The sequence below is a fragment of the Mytilus californianus genome, unplaced genomic scaffold (genome assembly GCF_021869535.1).
Source record: "Mytilus californianus isolate M0D057914Y unplaced genomic scaffold, xbMytCali1.0.p SCAF_4, whole genome shotgun sequence".
Lineage (NCBI taxonomy): Eukaryota > Metazoa > Mollusca > Bivalvia > Mytilida > Mytilidae > Mytilus > Mytilus californianus.
The window spans coordinates 84,616,530-84,636,363 of NW_026262690.1; the positions used below are offsets into that span (position 1 = coordinate 84,616,530).

Below are 19,834 nucleotides of genomic sequence, written 5' to 3' on the forward strand. Positions count from 1 at the left end.
TCATTTGCTCAACCTCTTTTTGCTTTATTGCAAACAAATAAATATTTTGTACAATGATTTTGATATAACTGAAAGACGAAAATGAGTTTCCATTATTTTACTAAACCTTTCTTACAATACTCACTATGATTCTGTAAATTATGCATTGACATTATCAATTTACTTTCTTCACAATGACACAAATTGTTGTTGTGAAAACAAAGGGAAACAGCAAACCTTAGATATGTAAAGTCATACCAGATTATATTTTTTCTTCTTTAGGAAGCCAATACATGGTTCAAGTACCTAAACAGTTTGTATGATTCTAATTCTTTTATATTAATTTTTAAAAGAAACAACTGCACAAGAAATGGTGGAGATAACAGATTTTCTTTAAAAACTATCTAAAAAATATCATATCTGATTATAGCAGTTTGAGACTTTTTCATTTAAATTTCCTCAGGATTTGAGATTTTTAATCTATTTGTGTCAGAAATTGTTCAAAAGTACATGAAAGTTAAACAATGGAATTTTATTTGGTGTGGCATCAGCTTCACGTAAAAATATGCAATTTAAAATAATAAAAAAACAATACAAGTGACCCTTCCTATGTTCCTGCTTAGAATCCCATCAAAGGGAGATAATTTCATTGACAAACCCATATTTACAGAATCTTACAGAACAAATTCTGTAAACTAATACCTCAACTCTGATACAAGTCAACAGTATGTAGATATACAAGGAAGAAAAATAACCCAAGGATGACAATTATAACATCAAACAATGTTATATTCATTTAAAAGCATGGGAAAACATATTTTAAAATTATTCATTTAAAGAGTTTTAAGTTTTACTTGAAAGAGATCATGATGATAAGTCACTTTGAATAAAATTTGATTAGGAGATCGATGTTTCTAGATTTCTACCTAAAGGAATAATGGAAACAATCAACTAAAATTGTATACATGGTGGGATAAAATAAAATAAAAAGAGTGTTCCAACTCCTTATTGAAATTTAATTATTGAGACAGTCATATTTATGAATAAAATCAAATATATTTTTATCGAAACATAATTTATTGAGCATACAGATCATCTTACTAATATTATATTTCATAAAATGTTGTGACTAAGACCTTAACGAAATAGAAAAAAAAAGTGAGTATGTGAATACATAAGTCAGGTTTTCTAATTTGTTGGTTAACCGATTTCTTATGTGAAAGATCGGGGTAGGTTGGTCAGTTAAGAAAAAAAAAATCTCACGTATTTACAAATGGGAAATAAATGGTCTTTGTACGATGAATGCAAAAAAAAAACTAGAGGCTCTAAAGAGCCTGTGTCGCTCACCTTGGTCTATATGCATTCAACATAGGACACCCTGTTCAGATTTCCTCTATTTATAACTGTTATCAGAATAATAGACAAAATTTGCATTTTACCCCATATCTTCTATTTTTAGCCACGTCGTCCATCTTTGTTGGCAGGGGAGGTCATCAGACACATTTTTTAAACTGAATACCCTAATGATGATTGTGGCCAAGTTTGATTCTATTTGGCCCAGTAGTTTCAGAGGAGAAGATTTTAGTAAAAGATTACAAAAATTTACGAAAAATTGTTAAAAGTTGACTATAAAGGGCAATAACTCCTTAAGGGGTCAATTGACAATTTTGGTCATGTAAACTTATTTGTAGATCTTACTTTGCTGAACATTATTGCTGTTTACAGTTTATCTCTATCTATAATAATATTCAAGATAATTACCAAAAACTGCAAAATTTCCTTAAAATTACCAATTCAGGGGCAGCAACTCAACAACGGATTGTCTGATTTGTCTGAAAATTTATGGGTAGATAGATCATAACCTGATGAACATTTAAACCCCGTCAGATTTGCTCTAAATACTTTATCAAGATTTTTGTAAAACATTTGTTAACGACGGACGCCTTTTGGGCCAAGTGAGATAAAAATAGCTATACCTTGGTTTTTATCAGTTTTCACAAACACTGTGAATAACAAGTTTCAATCAGGAAAACTTGTGAAAAAAATTGCAAACACATTGCATGAAATAACATTTTACCAGCCACAAAAGACCACAAAGGTAAAAAAATTATAGAAATTAAACACACACAAAAACTTTGCAAGTTTTGGACTTAAAATTTTATATATATGAGCAAAATAAATAAACTGGTTTAGAAAATAGAAATAAAAAACATTAACAAAAATATCATAAGTAACATAGGACTAGAGTAAAAAATCTCATTAAAACGATAAAATCATCATAAACATAATAAAAGCAATAACAATAAACAACAACAAAAATATTTTCAATATCTCAGGGAAGAAATAGATTAAGCACTCTGAACATCAATGAATTCGACCATGTTAAATTGTCAACATATTGTCAAATCCAACAGCATCAAGGATGTCGAATTGGACAACTTTCATATTTTCTCATGTACTCAGAAAAACTTAACATTCTTGTTCGAATTAAAAATATTTCAATAACAGATGTTTTGGTTGAAATAAGCCTATCCACTGGTATTTTATCAAAATGTCGAAATCTTAAAGGACAGGGTCTCCAAAAGCTCCCTTTACTTCGTTGGTATTAATAGATATATATATGTTGTTTTAATATCTGAATATCAGATGCCTGATAAATTAAAAATAAATGAAGTTTTTAAAGATAACACTAAAACTCATATAAAAGACTGTTCCATAACAAAGTATAATGTTCTGTTCCTATAATAATTTGCAATAGCCCTTTCTAAATATAGCTCTCTAAAGAGAACTAACAATTTGAATTCAACTATTTTATTTTATCTTAGCTTGTACATTCAAGCAATATGACTTCCTAACATCAATTTAGTCAGATAACAATTATATCCAGAATGGTTTCGGCACCAAGTATCTACCATAAATGACCAACATCATCAAAATATAATGTCACAAATTATGTAGCTATATATATATAAATATCAAAGGAACTGCTACATTCTAAATAAGGTTACTATAAAATTCTTAACACCACTTCACCGATGGCTCTCGGAAATGTAGGATCATAAAATAATTTAAACTTGCACAGTTTTAGTAATATTCCTTATTATTGACCATAAAAACATGATCATTATAACAAAACATAAAAATTCAAAACTATTGAGACCTAACATCAAGTATAGAATATACGAAGGGGCATTATCATGCATAGTCCCAGTACAAAGTCTTATCATATGATGGATAGTAACAACTTCATTTACATCAAAGTTCAATAGGAGGGATTGACCCTAAGAAACTTCAGATAGTCACATTCCAGAATGGATCAAATATGTGTTCAGCTATCATTATCACTGGAGACAGATTCATCACACATCAGATTTTTCATTGAAGAGGCATATTCTTTTGCTTTCTCTCTGAAAGGAAAAAATAACTCACAGAAATTAGGTAAAACAAAAATTTTGTAAATTGAAAAATTTTGACGTGATAATTATCATTGTTATAACTACTCACAATTTTTTGCTGGTAACATGTGCAGATATGACACTAATTAAGGTCTTTCCTTTTTCAAAAATGGAAAGACCTTACTGTATTTCTTCTGATTATTATTCTTTTTCCGCCAAACTTTGACGAAGTTAGCAGCCTTAACACTAAGACGTGTCACTTTCATGTTTACACTTTGTATCGGTGTCATAAATACCTATCCGGAACTCACCCTGTGAGTTGCAAAATTTTGTCGGTTTGGAGTAATCCCTCCAAAACCTAAAAACCTTGTTATCATTCAAACACCGTAGAAAAAAAGCGAAGGGTGAAATTTGTTCAGGACCAGACCCTGGTTCTTCGTTACATTTGGATCGAAAAGATTCAATGACTCATTGGTAGACCCTATGAAAATTAACCGGTTGGCCACCAAAACTCAGAAACCTAGGATCTTCACCTATCATCCTCATTTCATGTGACTTTGAAAAATTCCTCAAGGTCAAATTGGTATGTTGACCTTGACCTTTGACCTAACACCTTGTTATGGGATAATCTCAGAAACCTTAATACTTACAGAAGTGTTGAATAGTGGAAAATGTTTGGGTCATTAATGCGCAACTTTGTTACATTTTGACTGAAGAGATTTGACCTTTCTGTAAGGGGCAGAAAAGTCAAAATCAGCTTTTACTATATAACCAAAGGTCCTAGACCCATGGGGTCTTCAGCAATGACATTGGGGACTAATGACCTTGACAAAGATCAAAGGTCAAGGTCATGTCCCAGATAGCGAATTATGTGTTTTTGACCTTATTTAAAGGACTTTTAGTGTGTTTTAAAGGTTTTTAAGGTTGACCTTGACCTTTGACCTTACAACTTTTTATTGGATATCTCAAAAACGGTTAATCTTACAGAAATAGAAAATAGTGAAAAATGTTTAGGTGACTGAGGCGCAACTTTTTTACATTTTGACCGAAAAGATTTGACATATTCTTAAGGGGCATAACCCCCGTTAACGGTTTCTGAAAAGACAAAATTAGCTTTAACTCTTGAACCAAAGGTCCTAGACCCATGGGGTCTTTTAAATTGACATTGTGGACCAATGACCTTCACAAAGGTCACAAGGTCAAAAGTCAAGGTCATGTCCTAAATAGCGAATTTGTTGTTTTTTGTAATATTTTTACAGTTGTATGTGTGTTTAAGAGCTTTTCAATGCATTCTATACCTATTGGAACAGGTATTTTTTATTCTGAAAAGGAAAGACCTCTCAATTGTTCAAGAACAATTGACATTTTAATTAAATCTGCATTTTGTTGGTTGTCACAAATTTTCACAATAAATAATGCACACATTAAATTCTGAATTTACAGTATGGAAAATTACACAAGAATATTTTATATTTGAGACTCCCTGAAATTGACAATGAGGGACAGTGGTGAACTCAACATTATGACAAAAGAGATATGATTTCAATTCCCGATTGTGAAGTTTCCATTTCTTTGTGGCAAAATTTCAGCAGAGCCTGCATATAGAATCTATATCTCTAAGTTGATACCATATTTTAGAGCTAGTGTGTTTTATCATGATTTCCTTGATAGAGGGTAACTGCATTAAAGGAAGCTTTTTCATCAAGGGTTCCAAGTGGTTATGTTGAAGTTATCCCTTCAAAAGTTTAATAGACGCCATCATGATTTGGTTGACTTGTTATAAAATATCTGTGTCACAGATGACCACAGATATGTTCCACTTATCGTCCTCTTATCCTATATTAAGACATTACCAAATGCAACTTATCACTAGATTTGTGCTTGCATGAGAAACATGACAGGTGCCACATGTTGGGCAGGAACTGCTTATACTTTTAAAGCAATTGAGTTAACCACCAGTTTTTGGTGGGGTTCATGTTGTTCCATCTTTTGTTTTCTGTGTGTTGTTTTGTTGTTAATTGTCATTTTGTTCTTTAGTTTTTGGCCATGGTGTTGATTGTTTTTATCAAGACTTGCCACCTTTGTAGCTTTTCTTTTTTCCCCAGAGAAGCACTGTAACAGACATTTTAATTCTAATAAAGAAGAGTCTATCTTAACTAATGAAATAAGTAAAACAAACAATTTTATTGAAAAAATGATAATTTTCATTAAATCAAATGAAACAAATGCAATCTTGGATAAATTATCTCCAATCCCTCTTTTTAAAGGATGAACTCTCCAACCTTAAAATTTTGAGAAGTTGACATGACCCCCCCCCCCCCCCCCTCCCCCTGACATCTTTGTCATTTACAGATTTCCATGGTAACATACCTATAAGGGAATTGATCATCCGATGTCATCTGCCTCCAAGCATGACCCATCATTTTACTTATATGCGAAGTATGGACACCAGGGTTAGCTCTGAAACAAAAAAATAATAAAATTCAAAGAATGAGAAAATTAAACATTGGACATAAATTCCATACATTTTATAGGGTTCAGCAAACCAAGACATTATAAAGTCGAAACAAGAAATATATCACATCTACCACAAAGTTTGTCCATTTTTCCCAATAATTAAAAGGAATAACTCTGATAACATATAAAAAATCTCCAAAATCTGTCAAATTTGAACTTGTTTAGTGGTTCCTTTAAATATATTATGTTAAAATCAAATGAGAACAAGTTTCTGGTAATTATGTTAAGGAAATTATTGAAACAATGCATGCATATTACTAAACTAAGTCCTCTGTGGATGTTATTCACCTTTCTTATGGGACATGGGACACAGGTGATGCCCCAGCTAGCATATAACGTTATAAAGGGACATAACTCGAAGAACAGTAACAGTGACTCCAACCAAATTCAAACTTGATCTGTGTTTTGTGGTAATAAGCATTGTGGATAAGCTTCATAAAATTTGGTTGAGGCAAAATGGAAACTAATTTTGGGACGTACGTACGGATGGACAAGGGTAACACTTAATGCCTCGTCTGCTGCAGTAGGGGCATATTAAATATCACTTTCAGTGACTGTTCATCAACAACTTTGGCTGTTAATTATCTTTCTGGCTTTGTTGCAGAAGTTAACAGATGGTGGCATTGAAAAAAAATCAATACAGAAGCATGTGTATAATAAGTGAGATGTCAGAGCTTTGTTTATTTGTTTTTTTTCCCACATATGTTTACATTTTCTTTCATCACAGTTCTTTCCTTGCACTTGTGCAGTGTGATTGCCAAATTGCTAATGTAAGGTGTCATGTTAAGGTCATTGCATACAGAAAAGCTGTCAGGGAATAAGAGTATGGGAAGACAATAATTCAATAGCAGTAACCTGAAGATTTGGATGATATAAAGGCTTTTCTAATAAAAGAAAGTATATGTACACATATTTGATACTAAACATTAACCATTCAGTTAATTCAAACATATAATTTAGTTAGATTTGAAGTATCATATAACTTGATCATTTTGTTCATAATATTTTAGGTTATTTAGCAGTAACCTTAAATACGTCTATTTCCACCTTATCAAAGATCATCACTGGGAATCCACGATTTTAAAATGTTTCAAATTCAATAGGCAAAACCTCAAATTCATCAATTTTTCTACATTATCATTGGGCATAGTTATGAAATAATGAACCTGAAATGTATCAAATTCTAACTCAACCTGTGATAAGTATATGATATATCAAATGACTTTAATGGATCATACTCGACATATTGTGCAGAAACCTCTAATTAAGATATTTAAAGCTTTATCAAGGGTGCATTAATCAGAAAAATTTTAATTCACTTAAAAGCTGAAGATTATTAAAACTCAATGCATATTACCTATAGAATGGCTTCAGTATGTTAAAACCAATAAACAGCTGCGCCATGAGCGCATGACACGCCCATCGTCTTGTGTGTGAATTTTTATGCAATAAGCATAAATAGTTTCTGACATACGGCGTGACATGCGAAAACCCCCCCTTTTTTTTTACAAAAAACTCAATATCTCTAAAATAAAATTTTGAATCAAAACCAAAAAGTATACAGATCTTTAGATTAATATAACTAAGAAGTGTGTAAAATTTTAAGCAATAATCATAAATCGTTTTTGAGATACGGCGCGACATGTGAAAACCCCCCTTTAAAAAAAAAAAAATCAATATCTCAAAAATAAAATTTTGAATCAAAACCAAAAAGTATACAGATCTTTAGATTAATATATCTAAGAAGTGTGTAAAATTTTAAGCAATAATCATAAATCGTTTTTGAGATACAGCGCGACATGTGAAAAACCCCTCCCCCTTTTTTTACAAAATACTCAATAACTCAAAAATAAAATTTTGAATCATCACCAAAAAGTATACAGATCTTAAGGTTAATATAACTAAATAGTGTGTAAAGTTTTAAGCAATAATCATAAACTGTTTTTGAGATACGGCGCGACATGTGAAAAACCCCTCCCCCTTTTTTAACAAAATACTCAATATCTCTAAAATAAAATTTTGAATCATCACCAAAAAGTATACAGATCTTAAGATTAATATAACTAAAAAGTGTGTAAAGTTTTAAGCAATAATCATAAATTGTTTTTGACGGTGCGACATGTGAAAAAAAATACACACCTGTTTTAGTTACTAAGTCCCGTAACTCAAAAAGTTTTAATCTTATTTTCACCAAAAAGTATACAGATCGTTTGACCATCATGAGAAACAACTATGTTAAGTTTCATGAAATTTGGATAAGTCATTCTCAAGTTAAGGTGCGACATGTTTACGCCGGACAGACAGACGGACACCGGACATTTGTATACCATAATACGTCCCGTCAAAAATTGACGGGCGTATAAAAAGCAGTAAGATTCTCTATTTCATATTAAGAATGAATAATAGAATTGATTGTTGCTTGTTTAACATCCAGTGGCAAATAGTTCATGCATTTTCAGGACGATGAATAAAAGAAGATTTGGGGTATATGTCAATGAGACAACAATCAAACTTTAATTTTTACTTGAATGTTATTCTTCAGATTACACAATTACTATTCAATATATCCATTAAAAGAAGAAGTCCTGAACATGCATGAAATATTTGCCACTGGATGTTAGGCTAACAACGATCAAACAATCATTAAAAGCAGTATGTATAAAGTACAACAAGCTCACTCAATGAATGATCTTCTATTCAAGCGACTGAACATCATAAATCCATTCATCCATGTTGTTTTTCTGTGGTCTATTTTTTCTATTTTTGAAACTGAAGATACTGCAGAACTGAAAAAATACAACAAAGTATCTCCATTTTTTTAAAAATATTATAATGAGTCCTATGGTTAAAATAGTTAAGTATTTTTGAAACAGTGTTAACAGTTTTGGTAGCCCTCCTTATCCAATACATTTCTTCCTGTCTATAAATGAATTTTTTTTTCTCACATGTATAACATTTAATTTAATTGATCAATGTTTGTGATTAAAAAAACTTGTTCATGTAGAATAACTATTTCAATATGAAGGCTTAAAGTTTTTTAATAGATCACTTTAATTCTACAGACAATACAACTCTGATCAAAATGAGCATATTCAAACCGACCCAAAGTGTGCTGCATTTTGAGTAAAGTTAAGTTAAAGAGCCAGATGATATAATGTACCTTGATTGACTATTTGGAGGTTGATTTTCAACATCCCATTTTTTCCTACGAGATGCAGCAGATTTGTGAAATCTGTAAATATCAGGTTCATATGACATAAAATCTTCATCAACTGAAAAAGTAAATAAAAATATTCATATAAATAATTTATGATATAGATACGGATTCTACCTCACCCTGTTGATTACAATATGTATCCACTCGAGAAAGTTAACTCTTGAACTGTGAGGTGAACTGAGCATAATTAAGTATGAGAAAACTGGCTATCAGTTAAAACACTGTTAGAAACATGCAGTTTTTTTTTTATGGAAGTTTATCCATATCAAATCTTTAAATCAAAATTGACCCAACTATTGGAAATATAAGATCTTGCTGATACTTGGAAAAGCAATATATATATTTTAAGGTAGATCAGAGAATGAACAGTAAATTTACCTATTTTGTTTTATAGCAAGAATACAAGTATGGTGACCTAATTTTTTTATTTATATTTGTTAAAGCCTGTAGCTATAAAAAAGGCTATGTGACCATTACTTTTCAATATATTATGAAATAAACTACACTCTTGCAAAGTCTGAAAAAATTCTATAGTTTTTCATTTAGACCCTCATCTATCTTAAAATCATTTTATAGACTAGTATACTACCTGGACATTCTTTAGAGAATTTACTATCGGTTCTCATCCATTTTCTATCACTTGGTGATGACATAGCTTGTCTTCTGTGTGGTGAGATGTTAGAAATATCATTGAACGGAGATCTCTGGGGTGTGCTCTGTTTTCTCTTGTTTCTATACTTAGTGGGAGTAATACTATAGTTTATTGGAGTAGCTGGAGGATTTGAGGACTGGGATAAAGTTGTGGCTAGAACACAGTCAGGAGAAATGGTTCTTAGAGGAGATTCACAGATATCCATGTCTTGTTTATCTTCCCGTATACCACATTCATCACTACTATCCTAAAATGAAAAATAAATTATCTTATCAATTATTTACCCTGTAAATTCCTGATTCCTGTAATGAAAAATAAATTATTTTATTGATTATCTCCCCTGTAAATTACTGATTTCCTGTAATGAAAAATAAGATACAAACCTTCTTAGTGATTATCTCCCCTGTACACCAATGCTATCCTCTACTTAAAAATAAGATACTGCTAGCCTGTAATTTAAAAATATAGACACAAACCATCTAAGTGATTATCTCCCTTGTACATCACTGTTATCCTGTAATGAAAAATAAGATACAAAACTTCTGAGTGATTATCTCTCCTGTACATTACTGCTATCTTGTATAAAAAAAACCGGTTCTTAGTGATTATCTCTCCTGTACATCACTACTATCTTGTAATAAAAATAAGATACAAACCATTTAAGTAATTATCTCCCCTGTACATCATTGCTATCATTAATGAAAAATGTGATTTATTGATTGTTGCTTTTTTATGGAGAACAGAATAAAACTTCTGTCATCTACCTTTTGACTTTGAAAAGTGTATTTAGGATTTTTTTTAAAGTCATGAATTAAATATAACCCATCCACTCTTTTACAGGCCAATTAGGATAATATAGATGAGTGGAAAAATCATATCAAATCAACCAACAAGTACCAATCCTCATTATGGCATAAGAAGATACATACAGTATATCGGGAAACTTCAGCAGAATGAATGCTGCATGAACATGTCACTGTCTATTTTAATGCATTGTACATGACACTGAGGACATGTGAATAATGAGAAAAGAATTAACTGCCCCATTTAAGGCCCAAACAATGAACAAACCCAATGTGAAAATAAATCGATATACATTAAATAACAATGAACACAAAAGCCAATGAAGTAGTCATCTCTTTCCATATGATACTTACTATAGTCTGATGGTGTGGTATCTTACCAAGTGGACTAGACATCAAATCAAACGCATCAGGGAAATTATCCAGTTTTGTGGAGGATGGCAGGAAATCTTCATTCTAAAAAAAAGATTAAAAAAATGATGTTTCTGAATGACACAATAAAAGTAATATGTGAAAAAGTGACCACTTGGACTAACTTGTTTTGGTTTCTAGGAAAGGTAATACCATTGATTTTTCAAAATGCAAATGCATACTAATATCAAGCTACTTCTGCATAAATGGAAAAATGAAAACAAGTGTATTTAACTTTTTAATAGGTGCTGTGAAGATTAAGCAACGCTGTACAGACCCACAAAGAACACTCCAGAAAGGCAGGTAAATAAGCTGATCTACTAGTAGCACTAATTCTGTTGTCTGTAACTAATAAAATATAGTACTGATCAGTAGCTCTCAGAAATAAGTGATAAATGGGGAAAAGTGGTCAAGACATTTTTTGCGTGAACCCCTCAGCTTATATATTGGTGAGTTTTGGAAGTGTCTATGGCCTTGGGCCATTTGTTATCCTCGGAATCAAGATTCTCGGAATGTCTCGAAAATTTTCGATCATTTATACAGGTAGTTATTTATGTCTTTGATATGGTCCTTCTATGGATAGGCTACCAAGTGACATTGTATATTTCAACAATCAAAGTTCATTATTAGATTGGAAAGTAAAACAATAAAGAATAGGTTGCAGTCAAAATCGTTTATATGTTAGAACCTATTTGCCTTTTGACAAAACATATGTGTTTTTAATAATGTGAATGTTTATTAAATATCAAGTATGATGATAACGCGATCATATAATTCATGTTTTGAGACGGTCCCTATACGCGGTGTGTGTGTAGTATTTATTACAACATGCTGTTGTGCATTGTGACAATAAACCTGGGAATAGTTTATTGATATATAATGTCCCAGAATAAACTGATTATTTCTGAACATTTATCATTTGATATTTTGTATTTCAATCATAGCATGGGAAAATGTCGGAAAGCATGAAGAAAATTAAGAAAACGATATTTTTGTTAAAAATATTTATCTTAGCTCGGAAACACAGTGGTCGGAAAGCAGAAAGATAATCAAACAAAAGGATTTTCCTGTCAAAAATATCTAATTTCATTAATGGTTTCTACTAAACTAAGAGATATTCATTATTAAGTTAAAACTGAGACTGAATTTATTCTTAATAGAATATAATTAAAATTGTCATATAAACGTGCATTATGTTTGAACAGTCATTACATTTATGAAAATTATATGCAACATATGAGCACCAATGAGCAGGGATGCGTACTCAAAGTTAGCTAAAAATCTAAATTTTAAACGTTAGTGAATGAAAAAAATACTTGCATGGTTTCAATTCACAAGGATTTTAAATCCTTGCATATCACAAAAAACGAAATTAATATTTTACAATAATTTGATAAATAAAATGTCCATCCGTTAATACTTGACGTTTGTGTTTATTGATATTATATTCTAAAATTTTGCAAAAATTCAATAACAGGAATGTATGTTTATTATAAAATTTCAATTCTTTTTTTGTGTGTTTTTTTTTAATACCGTAGAAAGGCTTGTATAGTCCGCGGTTTTATTCTCCAAAATTGGACCTTCCAGACGGGGTGCGGACTATAGAGTACAATAAGCAAGAAATAAGAGAAAAATTTCAATTTCGCGGTCGAGGTGGTTTGTTTACGTTCCGCCATCTTTGTTATTTCTATTGTAGAGGGCGCTCTTATCATTTTTCAAACTAATAATTTTAACTCATCCATATTAATAAGTTATTTCTATTCAATATCAAATTAATACTGATAAATATAAAAACTAAACCTTTCATTACAAATTTCTCGTTTCTTTTCAATGCATTGGTTGAAATAAACTGGTATCTGCTCGATTGAAACGATACAAACATAGTGAAAAAGACAACCGTAAACCAGCTTAGAATTTGTAAACTACAAAACGAAATCGGTTATTGTTCGTTCCGTTTTGGTGTTTCATACTGACTAATATGGTTTGTATTAGCTTAAGACCCTTCAAACATTAATGTGATAGATATATTAAAGACTGTTTTACAAAAGGATAGAACTGTTTTACTTTCAAAGTCGTATTATAGTGATATCTGTTATGTACGGATTTCGACTCTCACCGGTTAATTTCTTCTTTTACACGTGCTTTTTAAACTTCCTGTTTAAACATAAACAAGTTTCTAAATTGTTTTTTAAGTGAATTAAACTTATTTTAACAATCATGAAGCGTTCTAGAATCATTAACAAGCAGTTTCAGCTTCTGTTTGATGATGGAAAACAGGTTTTTCCAAGAAAATACAGCAAACGACCGCACAGGATTTGAATTTACCGGAGTTTCATTAGACCTTTTCTAACAGTTACAAAAAGTTTTTTTACCTAAAATTTCGTGGGGAGAAGGGGGTGCGGACTATGTACCACTGCGAACTATACAAGCCTTTCTACGGTAGTTCAACCTTATAGCATCTAAATATTTGTACTATGGTACAATTTTGAAAATTGTATTCATTGTGTTGACCAGCTATCCTACACGTCTTAGATTTATTCACATTATACATCACCCTGTTCACACGCACACTATCAGTTTGCGTTCACAAAAATTCCGGATAAAATGTCAATGAATCCAGAGTCAAAACACTTGAGGTAGGTAGTTTGACATCCAAATTCAACTATTAGATTAATGTATGTGTTGATGCAAATGCGTATTCTTATCCAGAGTATCAGTGCGTATGCTTTCTATTTACTATTTCTTGCGCAAAAATAACACGTGCATGCATAAATATTAATTTCACTCATGAATGCGAATTTTTGCTTTTCTTATCTAAATTCAGGACACGGCCGTTAGAGCTTGACATGAGACTTTCAGGCACGGTCATCATTACTTACTTTCTGACCTCTAGCTGTTTCTCTTTTGAGTCACTGTCCTACTATAAACTTTGACATTTTCGAAATGCTAAGGATTTTCTACCCAAGGAATAGATTACTTAACTTCTTACTTTATTTGGCCTTTTTAACTTTTTTTATTCGAGCGTCACAGTTGATTCTTTGTAGACTTAACTTGCTTCTGGCGTACAACATTTAAATCTTGGTATCTTTTTATATCTACATATCTTTTTAAATAAATTTCTTCTTTTTAGAGTATGTTCAGGTATTCATAATATGTATTCATGTAATAATTGAAGGCATCCATGCAGGAAACAAAATATGAAGATATGATAGATAAAATAATTGCATCCCGTTTTAAAGCAAACTGAGTGCTTAAATCTATATTGCAATTTGCATTAGATATCAGGTTTGTAGAAACTGGGATTTGCAAAAGGGTTATGAAAATATGATGTTCATTTCCAAGTAATAAATAAAATAGTCGAGCTTTAAAATGTAAATTCAAATAGTAGCTGTAAATATACACTTTTCTATTCACAACTATCCAATATTGCTTTCAACTGACTTGTGCAAGAATCTACACACAATTACTTATTTTTAATAAAGGTGTTTTAGCATCATCATTATCTTATTCTATTCACAGTCAACTGTTTCAATTCAAAAGCAAACAAAAATTCAGCAACAATTTTTTGATGACCAGACAGCGGTCTTGGGTTCACGTGTTGCTTTTCTTTTTTTAAAGAAAGCAACTTGTTTAAATTTTTCTATGTGACCTTCATATCTGCCAGCCATATATTTTGATCGGCCAAACATTTTCATTTGCCTAACCAGATGTCAGGCACAAAAAATTTAAAACTTTTAAGAAGACTGGTTAACATAAAATATTATTACCAAATAAGGATCTTCATAATGTTCAGGAACACAGCATGCATTATCATCCAAGAATATGTCCTCTGAAAACAAAAAGACAAGCATATATTTGGGGGTAAAATGTATGTAAACAAGAGGCTCTCAAGAGCCTGAATCGCTCACCTGTAATTTTTTGCTTAAATCTTTCATCAATGATTTTTGCTTTTTAATATATATTAATGAGTGGCTTAAAAATTCTTTGTATTTGTCATATTTTCTTCAAAAGCAAAGAAATACATTTTACCCCTATGTTCCATTTTAGCTATAGTGGCTATGTTTCTTGACCTACAAGAAAATAAAATACAAAATTTATACTAGATACTCTGGAACTCATTCAGCCCAAGTTTGGCTGAAATTGATACAGCAGTTTCAAACGAGAAGATTTTTTAAAGTAAGCAAACTGGATAAACAAATTGTGAAAAATTGTCTTTAAAGGGCAATATAACTCCTTAAGGACACATTTGACAATTTTTGTCATATTAACTTATTTGTAGATCTTACTTTGCTGAACATTTTTGCTGTTCACAGTTTATCTTTATCATTAATAATATTCAAGATAATAACCAAAAACTGCAAAATTTCCTTAAAATTACCAATTTACTGGCAGCAACCCAACAATGGGTTATTAGATTCATCTGAAAATTTCAGGGTTGACAGAACTTCACCTAATAAACACTTTTACCCAATGTCAGATTTGTTCTAACTCCTTTGGTTTTTTAGATATAAGCCAAAAACTGCATTTTACCCCTATATTCTATTTTTAGCCATGGTGGCCATGTTTTTTGACGAAACAGAAAATAAAACACAAACTTTATTCTAGATAATCTAAGGATCATTCAGCTTAAGTTTGGTTGGAATTGGTTCAGTGGTTTCAGAGGAGAAGATTTTTTAAAGTTAGAAAACATGATAAACAAATTGTGTAAAATTGTCCTTAAAGGGCAATAACTCTTTAAGGGGTCAATTGACAATTTTGGTCATTGAAACTTATTTGTAGATCCTACTTTGCTGAACATATTTGCTGTTAACAGTTTATCTTTATCATTAATACTATTCAAGATAATAACCAAAAACTGCAAAATTTCCTTAAAATTACCAATTTAGTGGCAGCAACCCAACAATGGGTTAATAGATTCATCTGAAAATTTCAAGGCTGATAGAACTTTACCTTATGAACACTTTAACCCCTGTCAGATTTGCTATAACTGCTTTGGTTTTTGAGATATAAGCCAAAAACTGCATTTTACCCCTATGTTCTATTTTTAGCTATGGCGGCCATGTTTTTTGACGAAACAGAAAATAAAACACAAACTTTATTCTAGATACCATAAGAATCATTCAGCTTAAGTTTGGTTGGAATTGGTTTAGTAGTTTCAGAGGAGAAGATGTTTGAAATAGTTTACACCAGACGGACAACAACGACGACGGATGCCAAGTGATGGCTAAAGCTCACAGTTCCTTCGGAACGGTGAGCTAAAAACTTTAACTCAATAAACTTTGCTTGACAGGCAGGGCTTAAATGGCAAACTAACTAAAACATGAGCCTTAGTACCATGGAAATTTAAATGGAACAGCTCTAATGAAATATTTACCGTAATACATGGACAAATTCATGAGCAAGCACTATTACAAACTAACACTTAAATGTCATTTTGGATAATGAAATCAAGCTTGACAGATTTACTTTTGCAATCATTTTAGTATCATTTGTTTGGTGAAGAGGCTTAATGTCTCTTCTGAAAAATTGAAAATTTCAGAGGGAAGTTTTTTGGCAACGAAATTGGAGTACCTTTTGAAAACCAATAACGTTGTGGAAGAAAAGAACAAAATCTATCACAGATCTAGAACAACTTGTCATTTTTTGCTTATGAGTAGAACTGAATTCAAAGTTCTATTGAAGAGACGATAGGATGAAGTACAGTCTAATATGTACATAAGTCACCCTATAGACCACAGAGGAAACTGACCTTTCAATTAAGTTTCAAAATGCAAAGGTATTACTACGGAAGGAAAAGAGGATGACCTTCCAAGTGAGTTTTTTGCTCAATAGAGGTGACCTTTATAGCAGGTTAGACTGTAATCTGTATAAAACAGGACATATTCAATCTTTTTATCCATTCTTTGATGTTTCTTTCTATTATATGTCTTTAAAAAACTGTACAGAGAAAGGAGGGATACTAATGAGAGCTAAAAATTAAACTTTCTAACCTAAATTAAATGTTATTTATAAAACTAACCATTTATTTTTAGCGTTGAGGATACTCCTTGCGAGTCTTGAGAGTTGACAACCATCTCCTGAGTAACTGTATGACACAGATCATCTGTTGTTGAATCTATTGTTGGTGATGATATCTTTTGTCTTCTTTTCTCTATCAGCATCTTCTTGTTATTTTTAGGAGCCACCTACAAATGCATTTACTTTGAGATAATTTTTCTTGAAATTTATGTTAAAAAGTAAATTTTTTTATTATTGCGAACCCAATGAAAGTTTTCCACAGTGCCATCTCTATCTTGACCAGGTATTTAAACTTTTGCAAGTTCACCTGTCCTATTGAATAGATACAATAGCTATTGTTCTCTGTGTAGTTTATTCTCTGGGACCTTTAAATTTCTTCTAAGAGAAATCTATCATTCATTGATTAAATTACCTGAGTAAAAAAAAATTCTTATATATAGACAAAAATACTGTTTTTATACTCATTAACTGCATGTGATGATGTAGTTATTCAATATTAATAATATATTTTCATTCAGTTTAATATAAACATTGATTCAATCATAAAAATTTGATTTCTGACAAAACTTTCAACATTGTTCCTTTTAAAAAAAAATTTGTTTGACATGAATAAGAACTTGAAAATAATGATGTTTCTAATTAAGATCTTCTTAAATGTATTCTATAACTAAACAAAAAAAAATCAAATTTCAATAGGAACATTGATAAAACTTTTGTTAAAAATCAACTTTTTATGATTGAATCAATGTTTATATTAAACTGAATGAAAATATATTATTGATATTGAATAAATACATCAGCACACGCAATTAATGAGTATAAAAAAGGTATTTTTGTCTATATATAAGAATTTTTTTTTACACAGGTAATTTAATCAATGAATGATAGATTTCTCTTAGAAGAAATTTAAAGGTCCCAGTGAATAAACTACACAGAGAAAAATAGCTATTGTATTCATTCAATAGGACAGGTGAACTTGCAAAAGTTTAAATACCTGGTCAAGATAGAGATGGCACTGTGGAAAACTTTCATTGGGTTCGCAATAAAGCAAATTTAAACAAGAATGTGTCCATGGTACATGGATGCCCCACTCGCACTATCATTTTCTATGTTCAGTGGACCGTGAATTTGGGGTTAAAACTCTAATTTGGCATTAAAATTAGAAAGATCATATCATAGGGAACATGTGTACTAAGTTTCAAGTTGATTGGACTTCAACTTCATCAAAAACTACCTTGACCAAAAACTTTAACCTTAGGAGGGACAGACCGACGAACGAACAGATGGACGAACGAACGCACAGACCAGAAAACTATTGTAGGTGGGGCATAAAAAAACTCAGTAGAAATGATCATGAATGGTGTCTGCCCTGACACCGCCTTGTTACAAATGTCTATATCGTGGTGAGTACTTATTTGTAAATTTTAAGAAATATGTGTTATTTTAAAAAAGAATCTGTTCACATAAGTACCATGCCTACTCACACTGAATTTCTATGTTCAATGAACCATGAAATAAGGTTCAAAACTATAATTTTCAAATAATTGATTAGTTCACATCATAATGAACATGTGCACTAAGTTTCAAGTTGATGTGAACACAACTTGATGGTAAACTATGTTAACCAAAAACTTTAACCTCATACAGGACAAACGGAGGAAAGAATGGATGCACAGACCAGAAAACATGAGGCCAAAAAATAGGTGTGCTTACAGTGGATTGGATCTGGTATTGCATTTCATTATTTTTTGCAGTTTCTGGTTATTTGTTGAAATTGATTTTGTCAGCCATGTTTTTACTTTGTTTTACACAATACTTGAATGAGATGATTTTTGGCATTTAGCTAGTAGTTGAGCAAAAAGAAGTTCCCAATCAAGAAAAACACTGCTGAAAATGTAATTTTTCCAATTTTCAATGAAAAAACTAAGATTGGCTCTAAAAAATTAGGGTCAGTCGGGTTTCCATAAACAATTTTTTGTTTGCCTAATGCCTACCTACTATTGAAGGCAGGACATACAAAATGGACAAAAGGTCTTTCAATATGCTTTTATAAGAAAAAAATAAAAATGGGGTAGTCAACATAAGCTCTAGAAATCTCTATAAATAGCACATAGTGATGGGATATCAACCGACTTTTAACCTTGTGGAGTAGAAAACCAAATGGAAAGAAATCCTTGATCTAAAATCCAAATAAAATATTTCAAGTAGGTATGATTTTCATGGATATGTAGGAAAGGGCAAACATTAAATTTTTCAAAATTTAGGCAGAATGAGTTTGTCTGCTTTATCACATGACTACATGTTATTTCAGTTGAAATGGAATTGGAAGCTTAGCTTGGTGTTCGTTTTATTTTTAATGATTCAGATCACTAGTAAGCGTACCTAATATGCAGTCAAACCTGTGACTGCTTAAGAAAGGTGACCTTTTAAAGGATAAAAAAAAAATTCTGATTCCGACTTCGCCCATAAAGGTTGGAACAAACTGTTGAAGTTTTTTCAATTGGTAGAGTTATGGTTCTTGCGACAGTGAAATACTGAACACATACATTTTTCTGCATGATTATTTTGGTAGTTAAAAACATCTAAATGTCTGTTGTTTAAGGTTGAAATGACGATATTGTGCATAAATTAGGTAACCACTTAACGAGTCCGACAGGTGACTCCTAAAATGAGATAAATTATCTAGTGAAAACATTAAGGATGGTCTAAATGTGACCGTTAGAGGCAGGTGACCGCTGAAATGAGGTGACCGTTAAGGCATGTTTGACTGTAATGGTAAATAAATTTTATCTTGATTGTGATTAAGATCCTTTTAAAAGTACTGCATTAAAGTGATTGATTG

General features: G+C 31.3%; 1 protein-coding gene across 2 annotated transcripts in view; it reads right to left on the reverse strand.

The window, feature by feature from the left end:
• Positions 1 to 19,834, reverse strand: part of LOC127738761 (uncharacterized) — a 40,750-nt gene continuing 20,916 nt past the window's right edge. For both annotated transcript variants that reach the window (XM_052250122.1, XM_052250121.1), the window contains exons 7-14: positions 16,994 to 17,159; positions 14,742 to 14,803; positions 10,918 to 11,019; positions 9,698 to 10,007; positions 9,052 to 9,163; positions 8,570 to 8,677; positions 5,745 to 5,834; positions 1 to 3,386 (exon numbers count right to left, since the gene is read on the reverse strand). In XM_052250122.1, the coding sequence (XP_052106082.1) occupies positions 3,308 to 3,386; positions 5,745 to 5,834; positions 8,570 to 8,677; positions 9,052 to 9,163; positions 9,698 to 10,007; positions 10,918 to 11,019; positions 14,742 to 14,803; positions 16,994 to 17,159 (1,029 nt within the window). In that variant the 3' untranslated portion in view covers positions 1 to 3,307. The remainder of the gene's footprint in view (positions 3,387 to 5,744; positions 5,835 to 8,569; positions 8,678 to 9,051; positions 9,164 to 9,697; positions 10,008 to 10,917; positions 11,020 to 14,741; positions 14,804 to 16,993; positions 17,160 to 19,834) is intronic.